Genomic DNA, 12634 nt, shown 5'->3' with positions numbered 1-12634 from the left:
AACCTGCTACATAGAAGTAATTCATGAGGAAGAATTTCTCTTTAATTAACAAATAATGACCATTTTTAGCTTGTAATAAGATTCCCGAAAGTACACACTGCCAAAATGCCATTTGTACACATCACTGTTCCCAGCCTGCATAAACAAGTCTTTTCTCACAGAGGAGTTAACCTTGAATAAAGAGGGTAAAGCTGTGCCTGAAATCTTCTGTTCCCCATCAGAACAGTGGAAATGATCAGTGAGGGTCCTGTGGCCATACGCCACGAAGAGCTGCAGCCCCTTGACACAGGATACCCAGGGCTGTTGCCCTTCACCTCCCCCTGTCACCCTCAGCCACCACCACCTTGCTAGCCCACAGGCATCTTTTTCAGCTTGCAGGTCCTCAAGCACAAAATGTGCTCACCTGAGAGTAAAGCCCAAATAAACACCAATCTTTTTCAGGTGAAAGTGTCAAAGAGGCAATACAGCCCATTTTCTGGCCCCATTGATCTCAAAACCTTCCAGGAATTCACGGCATTTTTACACTTTACACTTAGAATAAATACCTTGAGAAAGAAATCTGACTTTTCCCCTTGGCATCTTTTCAAATACCATAACAATTATTTGGCAAAGTTGTTTCCATAGATAATGACTTATATAAAGTAAAAGGCAGCACTACTTATGTCTTCCAGGCTTGGCTCACAATTCCAGCTGCCAATGCCGTAGGACTGTGAAATCCATTTGCTGCGCTAGGTTACCCACAAGATGGTCATCTGCAATGTGCACAACACACTGTAGTCAACCTCGTGCAGTTAACATTTGTTAAACATCTGATAAAGCACTGAAACAAATTACCTTCTTTATTTAGCAACATGCCTTGAGAACAGATTTTCTCCTGATTTAATGGGATAGTTCTGTCCATTATCCCATTAGCTACGCATTGCTAGAAACACCCCGGGCATCACATTGCCAAACAACTGACTGAAGCTGTTAAAGGCTCTTCAAACAACATTGGCTCCTTCTGCTCTTGATTATTGAAAAATGGTCTCGTAAAATATCACCCATTGGATCAGATCACCAAGTGAGTAAAGAGCACGCAATAATAATGTCCCACTTCCTATCAACTTTTCACCAAAGCTGATATTCTGTCTTTTTGCCAACATCCGACTTATTTCCTCACAGCAGAGGCTTTCATATGGATCCTTCACAACAAGCCACAGTAGTCCTGGCAGGGCATCCTGGTGCAAGATGACATCGATAGCTATGTATGGGCAAGGAAAAATTCAACCTTTTGACTCCAGCTGCTTCCTATATGTAGCAGGGTGGAATAATTACTTACTTGCATTTCATTTAGAAAGTCTTGATGTCACCATTTCTCCTCCTCTTTTAATTTTAGTCTAACAAATTTTGAAACACTGAAACATTTAGCAGAGTATTTGGCCTAATCTTGAACATTTTTAAAGGCTTGCCTGAATACAAAAAATCATATACAAAGCTGCTGTATATTAAGATGGTGAAAAAGGTGCTCCATTCAGAGCTGTATGAATACTTCTGCTAGACTGGATCTACAGTTGCAAACAGAACTGAAATCTGTTCTCAGTAGCAATTTAGGTATCAGTATGATTTTATGCAGCCAGAATTTTTCAACAAATAAAAATCAAGCATCAATTATAATGGCATTTTGAGAAACGACCTCACGTTTAATAAATGCTTGTTTGTGACTTTATTCTTTCTTCCTCCAAAACCACTCCATTTTGTCTTAAAAATCAAGGCGTTACAAAGGAACAATAAAATAAAGCAGGAAGCGTTGAGCAAATGCATAAAACTACATAGCTGGTCAGTCTGTAGAAAATACAACATGGTAAGTAAAATAGTAATGTCAGAAGAAAACAGATTTTTTAAGCACAGGGCTGCTGTTACAAAAAATGGATGTGAAAGCTTTTTGTATATCTTGGGGAGATAAGAGTTTCGTTGGAAGTTCACTTCTGCTCGGCCAACTTGGTTTCTGCTAGAGATGTACGTATCTGCCAGCTAAGAGCATGAGCTTTATTTTTCCAAGGAAATATATTAATTTGGTTTCACACACTGCTCTAGGCTCCCAACATTAAGAGCAATGCCAGCATTCAAACCCTCTTGGCTTATGTTTCTAGTCCTTAACAGCAATACTATGCAAGAAGCCAGCAGCAGCACTCTGCATTTGTCTTCCAATCCACTTGTTTCACGTGTCTTTGTTTAAAACCCCCTCCAGCTGACAAGTTCACACCATCCTTCTGAGCCTCCCCTAAACCCAAGGCTGGAGTGATGTATCCTAAACAAATCCGGCAGCTACTGGTACGTTCTGTCCTTCAGAGAGTTGTATTAGAGCTGCGATGTGAAATGCTGACCTGACAGCACCCTAAGGAGTCTATTTCAGTGACAGTTTGAAACTGTTCCTTCGAGACCTGTTAGAGGGCTAATTACGGTTACCTATGTAGGCTAGGCAGCAACCTACTCTTCAGACTGAGTTATTGGTATTTTTTTTAAATTAGTTATTTTAGGGGAAACGAACTGCATACAACACAGGAATAAACATAAATAAATATGTTAGCATATGAGGTGACTGGGAAAGAGCTATACTGGTCCTGGTGAGAACAACGGATGACCTACTTCTGATCATATAGCAGAAAGCACTTTCTCTAAGAAGTTGTTTCACAGCACTGCTTACCAGCAGAGCTTCTCTGCCGTGTCCCAGAGTCACAACAGTAATATCCCCTACACAGGGCAAAACCAACTTCACTAAACCTGTGAATTTCCATAGAACCATTTGCCTTCTTTCTCAAGTTAATGAAAATAGGTACAAAACGCTGTACAAAATGCTTCTCTTGCTTGCTATTTCAGTGTCTACACCTTTGCCTCACTTAAATCAGCTTAATCACAAAACCAATAAATGTATTAGTTGTTGGAAAAATCCATCATGCATCTTCATATCTGACAAATGTTACAGCAGCTCAGTGTACAAGAATCATGTTTAGACACAGCAAAAGGGGAAAATTACAACGTACTTAGTGTAAAAGCCATCAAATCCTTGATTAATCTGATAATATAACAGACTAATCCACTGGTGAGTTGTGGGGTTTTTTCTTACCTCAATAATCTTGTCATGAATTTGTAGGCCTTCTGCTTTGTCTGCAGGTCCATTTTCCAAAATCTTCGACACATAAATTCCCTCAGCAGATTCCTCCTGATTGTTCTGTACCAGGCAATAGGGAAGTGGCAAAAAGGGACACTTAGTACAAGAAATGAGATGAAATGAAACGAAGATCAACAGCAATGAAAAATGCAAATCCACCTGAAATACACAGCTTGCTTTTCTAGCTAAGAATTAAGGTCCTTGGGATTTTTTTTAAACCTACTTAACGCAAACTAGTCATTAATCAAAAGGACAGAATTAATAAACTATTCCAGCATTTTTTACAAGATTATCCATTTACTTCTGGTTATTTTAGTCTAAATGAGACACAGGGTGCAATGGTAATCAGATTCCAGCTAAAATATTTCACACAGAATCACACAGAATCACTAAGGTTGGAAAGGACCTTCAAGATCATCAAGTCCAACCATTAATCCAGTGCCACCATGTCCCCTAAACCATGTCCTGAAGCGCCACATCCACACATTTTTTGAACACTTCCAGAGATGGCGACTCCACCACCTCCCTGGGCAGCCTGTTCCAATGCCTGACCCCCCTCTCGGTGAAGAAATTTTTCCTAATATCCATTCTAAACCTCCCCTGGCACAACTTGAGGCCATTTCCTCTCGTCCTATCGCTGGTTACTTGGGAGAAGAGACCAACACCCTCATCGCCACAACCCCCTTTCAGGTAGTTGTAGAGAGCGATAAGGTCTCCCCTCAGCCTCCTCTTCTCCAGACTAAACAACCCCAGTTCCCTCAGCCGCTCCTCATAAGACTTGTGCTCCAGACCCCTTACCAGCTTCGTTGCCCTTCTCTGGACACGCTCCAGCACCTCAGCATCCTTCTTGTAGTGAGGGGCCCAAAACTGAACACAGTATTCAAGGTGCGGCCTCACCAGTGCCGAGTACAGGGGCACAATCACTTCCCTACTCCTGCTGGCCACACTATTTCTGATACAGGCCAGGACGCTGTTGGCCTTCTCGGCCACCTGGGCACACTGCCGGCTCATATTCAGCCGGCTGTCAACCAGCACCCCCAGGTCCCTTTCCACCAGGCAGCTCTCCAGCCACTCCTCCCCAAGCCTGTAGCGTTGCATGGGGTTGTTGTGACCCAAGTGCAAGGCCCAGCACTTGGCCTTATTAAACCTCATACAGTTGACCTCCGTCCATCGATCCAGCCTGTCCAGATCCCTCTGCAGAGCCCTCCCACCCTCCAGCAGATCAACATTCCCACCCAACTTGGTGTCATCTGCAGACTTACTGAGGGAGCATTCGATTTCCTCATCCAGATCATCGACAAAGATATTGAACAAGACCAGCCCCAAAACGGAGCCCTGGGGAACACCGCTTGTGACCAGCTGCCAATTGGATTTATCTCCGTTCATCACAACTGTCTGGGCTTGGCCGTCCAGCCGGTTCTTTACCCAGCGAAGAGTACACTCATCTAAGCAATGAGCAGCCAGTTTCTCCAGCAGAATGCTGTGGGAGACGCTGTCAAAGGCTTTACTAAAGTCTAGGGAGACCACATCCACAGCCTTTCCCTCATCCCCTAGGCGGGTCACCTGGTCATAGAAGGAGATCAGGTTGGTCAAGCAGGACCTGCCTTTCATGAACCCATGCTGGCTGGGCCTGATCCCTTGGTTGTCCTGCACATGCCCCGTGAGCACTCTCAGGATGAACCGCTCCATGACCTTCACCGGTACAGAGGTCAGGCTGACAGGCCTGTAGTTCCCGGGATCCTCCTTCTGGCCTTTCTTGTGGATGGGTGTCACACTGGCAAGCCTCCAGTTGTCTGGGACCTCCCCTGTTAACCAGGACTGCTGATAAATGATGGAGAGTGGCTTGGCAAGCTCCTCCGCCAGCTCTCTCAGTACTCTCGGGTGGATTCCATGAGGCCCCATAGACTTGTGGGTGTCCAGGCGGCTTCACATGTCCTTAACTGCTTCCTCCTGGATTATGGGTGGGTTACTGTGCTCTCCATCCCCATCTTCCCGTTCAGGGGGCTGAATACCCTGCGGATATCTCGACTGGCTATTAAAGACTGAGGCAACGAAGGCATTAAGTACCTTAACCTTGTCCTCATCCTTGGAGACAATGTTTCCCGCCATTTAAAGCAGTCCTCAAATTTCACAGCAGACAGTGACTAGTACATAAATGCACAGAGGAAGATACTCGTAAAAATGGATGCACCAGTGTTTCTGTCAGGAGGGAAAGGGGTCCTGCAATACTGTAAACTACTTTTTTTACGTATTTGAAAATAAAGCTCCAAGGAACAAACATTAGTTTGCTGGCATGTAACAGCGATAGGATTTGGTTGGAATTGGTTAACCTCATAAATCCTATTCACATGGGAGATTGAGAACTTGCTCAACTGTGAAATCCATACAGATCAGCTGTGGACAAAAGGAGAACCCATTTGGTCTGCACCCTTTCGCCTCTCTTCTCGTCCTTCCAGTTGATCTCTACACACGGCTAAGTACAATTCACATGAAGGTCAAATTTAAAGCAGATAAGTAATCTAGCACAGCTGGAATGATGTACCTGATGTTGTTGCACATGCTGAAATTACTTCATCGCATGATAGTTTAAAATAGTTTTAAACCATTATTAATAAAGAAATAATGCCAAGCAGACACTGCCTACTTAAAGTATTTTTAAGTGTTCATACAAATAATAAGCTAGATAGATAGCAAAAAATGAAGGAATCTTTTTCCAGATGATTTATGCTTTGGACAGCAGCTTATATAATGCTTATTTTCCTTCTGTGATTGGTGAATCAGCACGATTCATATGTGTATAGGTTTCCAGGTCTAGGTCCTATACACTCATGGGCAAAAGGTTTTATATATTTTTCTGTTAAGAAAATGATAAAGGCATAACAAAAAATGGACCCACTGTAAAACATGCTTTACAGTATGTGGCAACTGTCCTATGGAGACTCGACCCAGGTAGATTTCAGGTTAACTAATATTTATTCAACATGATGTTAGTCAGACTATGATTTCATAAACACCTTTTGGGTTTTTTTCCTTTTGTCACAGAGACTCATGGGTGTCAGGTAAGAAGCAAAAGGGAAACTTATTACAGTGCCAGCAATATTTTGAAATTATGAACAAACAGACCTCCACTGAGTTCCCATTTAATCAGTGAGAAATTAAGCTCTGACAGAAGACGTGTAATAGCCATCAAAGAAAATGCAGGAGGGACACGGTTTGTGTTTTTCTTTAAGAAAAGAAAAGGCTAGATTACAGTACCTTCACCCACATAAAATTGGTTTTTTTTTTTTCCATAATAAATTTCACTGGCTTTTTCAAGAGTAATGTCTGAGCTGATAAGAAGAAGGATATTTCAACAGAGCTTGTGGTCCCCATTGGTAGCATGTGCTGGTATCCACCAGCCCTGACAGGAGAAGGCAGGACGCGGCACGCCGAGCTCCGACAGGCTGCGCGGCAGAGGACAGAGGGGAGCTACGGAGATGATCGGTTTACCCAGCCTTTGGCTGAGTCTGTGGATGACTGCGGGAGCCCCAAGCCATGCCTGCAGCACACACCTCCCTCCAGCATGGCTTTGCCGTGGTGTCCACGGGGGGGACAGCCTCCACAGCCTGCTCTGCAGGACAGTCCTCCCAGCCAGCCAGAGCTGGGGCCCAGGACAAAAGTGGGGATCAAAGCAGCCTTCCTCCCTTAAAAAAATGAATCACCTCCCAGAAACACACACCTATGTGAAACGAGTCCTTTCCTGACAAAATAAAAGACAAAGGCGTGTCTTTCCTCTCCTTCTCCCTCCATATAAAAGGTGAACATTTATCTATTATGGACTGAAATGAAACACAGCCAACGGAAAGTATGTCTGCATGTTCCCCAAGTCACCAAGAGTCACCTGCTTTCTAATGGGGAACACCTGCATTCATTGTACTTATAAAACACAAATAACATGTGGTGAAGCAACACATTCCCACGTAGGTGACTAATACAACGACACCACTGTTCTGCTCTTCTGCTGCAAGAGCCAATGCTTCACCCAAGGGCACTTTTTCCCTGAACAACCTGAATGTACAGATTGCCTTCATGAACTCTTTTTATCTTGTTACCAAACAATTCCTGTTCCAGTATTTAAGTATTTGAGCAGAGTTTTTTATTTTCGTTATTGGAGTCAACTCAATCCTTTTTTCCTGTTACATCCTTTGTCTCCAGATAATGTTGAGCGAGACCTCATACTGATATCTGGGAACTGCCAATCAAATGTCTGTGGTATTCACATTTATCACAATGAGAACAAAACAAAACAGAACTTCTGAATTAAACTTCAAAGACTCAAAAACCCTTGAGACCCAGCTCTGCCTCACAGCTCCACCAACTTCCCCGTCTCTCAACTGTCAGTGTTAATGGAAGACCATGGCCATTTCCTTCTCTCCAGCCAGCAGTTCTCTTAATGAACGTTGCTGTGAACCTTCATATATTTACCATTTACTCCTTAAAATTCCAGAATATTCATTCAAAAAGCCTAACAGTTTGTAATATAAAAAACTGTTCCAGTATGCACTGTCAGCATGTAAGTACTTCAGAGAAGCTCAGCTGCTAACCCAAGAAAGCTGAACACCATGCTCCCTTTTCCCTGCAGTTTTCCTACAGCTGTAAATAACAGAAGTCACGCTGCAATCCAAACGAAAGATTGTCTGGACTTTGTTACTGGTATACTCAAAATATGGATATAATCAAAGTGCGTGTATTTTATCTTATAGCCACCTGTTGTCTCATCCTTCCACTGGAAAATCTAAGAAACTCTTGCTTTGGATTTACAGCACCAACATTTGATAACTGCTTGATCTTCATATTTAGCCACAGGGAACAGTAATTCTGCAGTGCAGACAGTGAACTTCTTAGGCTAGTGGGAACAGACTCTTTGGCACCGCTAAATATAGCTTTAGAGCAGAAGATTGCCAAACTAATATACAGGGTCCCATTCCTCTCCTCAATAATAGTAGGAGGTTACAATTCTCCCACTTAACAAGAACCTGATCAGTGCATAATTATTACCAAGCCTTTTTAATCAACTATTAATTTTCCAGTTTAACAGGTTTCTTTGCCCTTCATGTGTAGTGACAGTCCTGATTAATGCTTTTGAAGAGAGGAAGTTAAAAAAAAAAAAAAGGATATTCTTATGCATATATGCATATTCTTAAGGGGGGGGTAGTGATCCTTATGCATATTCTAAGGATTCAGGTGAACTTTCTAAACCTAGACTGATGAGACTAGATTGCTTTAAGATACAAGATTGATGAAAACTCTGTTTCAGTTCACAAAGAAAGAAAAATTGAAAGAAGGCATGTGAGAGCAGGACATGAGCTACAAAAGCAAATTTTCATCTCTCCTTCAAATAAAAAAAAAAGCAAGCCATTTCCAAAAATTCCAATGGCGTAATTCTGTAGCAATGACTCTTATAAGTAGTCCCAGAGGTTTCCATTGAACAGCTTGCATGAATACATATTACTCACATGGGACCTAAGTGCAGATCAGCCTGAAGTTTTAAAGCAAAAACAATGGTAACACCTCTCCTGAAAATTAGAATAATCCAATTCTCACAAGATTATGTCTTCAAAACAATGCCTCCAATTACACCTGATCATATACAGTTCCTCTGTCTATGGGCCTGATTCCATACTACTGTCATCAAAGATAACTCTTATATTACTAACAGTGTATATAGTAACAGAAAGTATGGTCAAAATAACGTACAGTTACTGTTCTCGTTACCTGATTGGGTCGTCCTCCTATAATATTGAATCCCAAAGTATCATTTTCTCGGTGCAGCATGATAGTTAATGGTTTGGGTTCTTCTCCCTAAGAAGCAAGAGGTGAAATATTGTTAAAGAATACAGTCTCAAAAAGAAGATCTTAAGTGAAAGTACTAATGTACAAAAGATTTTTAGCTGGAGAATACATAAGATGAGGCTTAAAGGAAAATTAGGCTGAAAAGATAACAAAAGGTTTTGCACTGGGAAAAAAACAAAGGAGAAGTCACGCGCCACGGAAAAGTAACAGGTAACACCTGATTATCTCCAGTGCTGAACAGAAAAAAGTGCAGGCTTTTGGTGAGAGGAATGCTCAGCGACACTGAAAAAAAGTCAGAGCTCCCAATGTCTGGAAGTTTCTAAAAAAAATCAAATCCCTGTGTGTCAACATTTCAGGCATTAAACAGATAGGTTAAAATACACAACATTATAATTTTCAGACCCCAAAGTCATATCAGTACACATTTCATAGCAACTTTCAGGAAAGATACACACAGAAAATGAAACCCAACTCTTCATCCCAATATTTCACTTCTCTCCCAAAAAGAAGGAATCCAAAATCATGCCTGTAAAAAAGTAATTTTTTCTAAACAAGGTTTAAAATATACAGCAAACATTCAAAAATCAGTGATGGAGTCAAAGTTAAAAATGAAAAAGAGAAAGAAACCTTTTCCTTCAGTGGAACAGGTAAATAATTAAAAAAAAAAGCAACAAAATCTTTGGAAGCTTTAGCACAGCAAGTTAGTTTATTTTACCTGGTTCATATATGATAATAGTTACATTTCAGCAGCCATATTCCTCACAGAAATATCTGTATTCATCCATTAGGCATGTGTGTTTGCCAGTCTCTATAAATTAGTTGATTAATATAAATTTGGCTCCTAAACTTTCTAAACATCCAGAATATAACACTTAACGCTGAAGCCATATTTTATTAACAGGGGCGGTGAAATGTTTTATTGCTGCATGATACATTTGATTTTAATGAAGTACATTTTTACTTTACTGATAGTTCTCCCAAATGCCTGTGACACTCATTACCCCGGCCTCATCGGCGAGAGGGGTGTCGGAGCGGCAGTACATACAGCAACACCTACTGGCAGTGCTCAGAAATGGCAGATTATAGAATCACAGAATCATTACGGTTGGAAAAGACCTTTAAGATCATCAAGCTCCGCCGCTGCCCAGGAGTGATGCCTAATCCCGCACCTCCTGCCAAGTCCTTACTGAAAATCCAAATCTCTCACACCGCTTCCACAGCCACCGCTTTTCTGGCACACCCCTTAACAGGCACCGCCACTCCCCATATGACCGTATCCCATCTGCCAAGAGATGAAGCAGATCTCTGAGCACGCCTCCCGCAGCCAGCAACCTAAACCTCATGGATTAGCTAACCAAACGAAATATAAAATAAAAAAATTAAAAAAGAGAGAGAAAAAGATTAAATATTCAAGTCTCCAAACGCAAAGTTTCTCAATGCCACGAAGACCCATGTTTCTAGGCACGCAGGTGTCCTGCAAGTGACATCCCCTTTCCCATTTCCCACGCAGCAGTCAGATGCCCAGCACTCTACAGTGCTTCAGGAGTGAGTCTGGCTACTCAGACCTTTTCCCCTTGGGATTTTGCTTCCCAAAGGTCCGTGAACATTTGGGTAAAAAGAAAAACTCTATGCATTAAAACACGCCCTCACCACACAGCTGCAACCAGCAGTGACAGAGCCTGCACAGCGATCCTCCAGCCGGGAGTTAAGGCTGAAAAAATCCCCCAGCCGCTTTACAGCGAGCTAAGCCAGCTCACTGTACTCTCGGATGGTCTATTTAGCCTGAAGGCAGCCAGCCGCTACCTGAGCAATGTCATCAGACCCGAGAGCAAAGCGCTGCACCGCTCTCTGCCATCGACAGTGTCGCCTGTTCCTCCGTTCTACCAAACGAGAGAGACTTGGCTGCCCTTTCACCATCGTTTTCCAAAGTTTACAACAATAATTTTACGCTCCAGTTTTTCTAGGACAACTTCTCGGCTGCTCAAGTAAAAGTTAAGAGCCAGCTCCATGTCCCCGAGCTTCTGCCAGTCCCCGCTGGAGCAACGTGAGCCGCAGCCAGGTCCCTGCGAGGCGGGGAGGCCTGATGCGGACACCCTGCAGCGGAACCGGGACCCGTTTGCCGGCTGACAGCCGAAAACCGAAACCCTCTCCCCTCCCGCCCGCTTCCCACCCATCCTCTCCGGCCAAGCAAGCGACGGGCCGCGCTCGGCTACCGCCGCTACCGCGCACCGTGGGTCTCACCACCGCCCGGCTTTTCGGCCACCGAAAGGCGCCGAAACAGGCACCGACAAGAAGCGCGTCCCCGGTCGCGGCCGGTGGCTCCGTCTCCCGGGGCAGGGGCCGGCGAGGGACGGGCAGAAGCGGCTCGTACAGCCCGGAGGATGCACGGGGGGCTACCGGGCTGGGTCCCGGCGCGGACTCGGGGGTGACCGCTCGGACTCCCGGCACACCGGTCGCACCGTCGCCTCGGCCGGTCGCTACCAAGTTGGGCACGGCGAAAGCAAGGTCCAGGGAGAGCATCGCCGGAGGGGAGCGGGCCGGGCGGGCCGCCTCGCCGGTCTCTGCGGCCGCACTCACCTTGCCGGGCTGGCTGCCCGCCAGGTCCCGGGTGATGCTGCTGATGTGGCTCATGTACTGGCCGAACTTGGCCTGGTACCGCCGCGCCGTCAGCTGCACCTCGCTCTGCAGCGCCGAGAGCTGCGCCAGTAGCGACTTCTCCCTCCTGCTCCAGCGCAGGGCCTCCCTCCTCAGCTCGGGACCCGGCTCCGGGCTGCCACCGCCCCGCGGCGACCGCAGGCAGCGCTGCTTGCCGCCTGCCCGCGGCCGCGGGGGCTCCCCCGGCGCCGGCCGTCGCGGCTGCCCTGCGGAGCCGCCCCCCGAGCGGCCGGTGGGGGGCCGGCCCCGCGGCTCCGGCTCGGCGGCGGGGCCGGGCGGCGGCGGCGGCCCGTAGCGGCACGCCGCGAGGTGGGCGGGCAGCTCCCGCAGCCGCACGGTGCGGCCGCAGCCCCGCGGGCTGTAGTCGCACTTGACCTCCAGCTTCTGGACGAGGCTGCGGAGGGGCAGGACAGGGCGCAGCTCGGCGGCCGCCAGCGGCTGGCAGCGCAGCGGGCAGCGCCGCCGCCGCGCCGCCCAGGGCAGCAGGCAGCCGGCGCAGAATACGTGCCCGCACGGGGTGGACAGCGGCTCCTCCAGCACCCGCCCGCACAGCTTGCACTGCAGCTCCACCGCCACCGGCGCCGCGAAGCGCGACGGGTCGAAGCCCATGGCGCGGCCAGGGACCGCGAAACTTTCGGCGCCGCGGCCCCGGCCCGGCCCCGGCGGCGCTGGAGCCGCTCCCGGCGGGCGGCGGCGAGGGGCGGGCGGAGGCGCGGGGCCGCGCCGGGGGAGGCGGGCGGCAGCGCCGAGCTCGAGCTCCCAGCGCTCCCCCCCCCCCCCGCCCTGCATTAACTACATCTGCCCGGCGCTACCGCCCCAGGCCCAGCCCCGGCACCACCTCCGCCCTCCCCGGGCGTCCTGGCTACACGGCCGGACGAGACGCGGGGCTCCGCCGCCGCCCGCGGCCCCGGCCTGCGCCCACCGCCCGCCCCGCTGCGGGCACTGCCAGGGCGCCCGAGTGGTGCCCCCGGCAGGTCAGTCGAGGTTGGGTTGTGGTCG

The 12634-nt window shown here is 46.9% G+C and overlaps 1 protein-coding gene across 1 annotated transcript in view; it reads right to left on the bottom strand.

Annotated features, from left to right (window-relative positions):
• The window catches only part of PDZRN4 (PDZ domain containing ring finger 4), a gene marked incomplete at both ends in the record, with an annotated part of 258323 nt that extends 246079 nt beyond the window's left edge, over positions 1-12244 (bottom strand). Inside the window, 3 exons of the mRNA XM_082011411.1 lie at positions 3104-3208; positions 8903-8989; positions 11558-12244. Coding sequence (XP_081867537.1) covers positions 3104-3208; positions 8903-8989; positions 11558-12244 — 879 coding nt within the window. The remainder of the gene's footprint in view (positions 1-3103; positions 3209-8902; positions 8990-11557) is intronic.
• Between the last annotated feature and the right edge of the window lie 390 nt (positions 12245-12634).

This window comes from Phaethon aethereus (assembly GCF_964289735.1).
Source record: "Phaethon aethereus genome assembly, chromosome: 1".
Lineage (NCBI taxonomy): Eukaryota > Metazoa > Chordata > Aves > Phaethontiformes > Phaethontidae > Phaethon > Phaethon aethereus.
The sequence above is the reverse complement of the archived record's forward strand: the minus strand, read 5'-3'. Positions and strand labels throughout refer to the sequence as shown.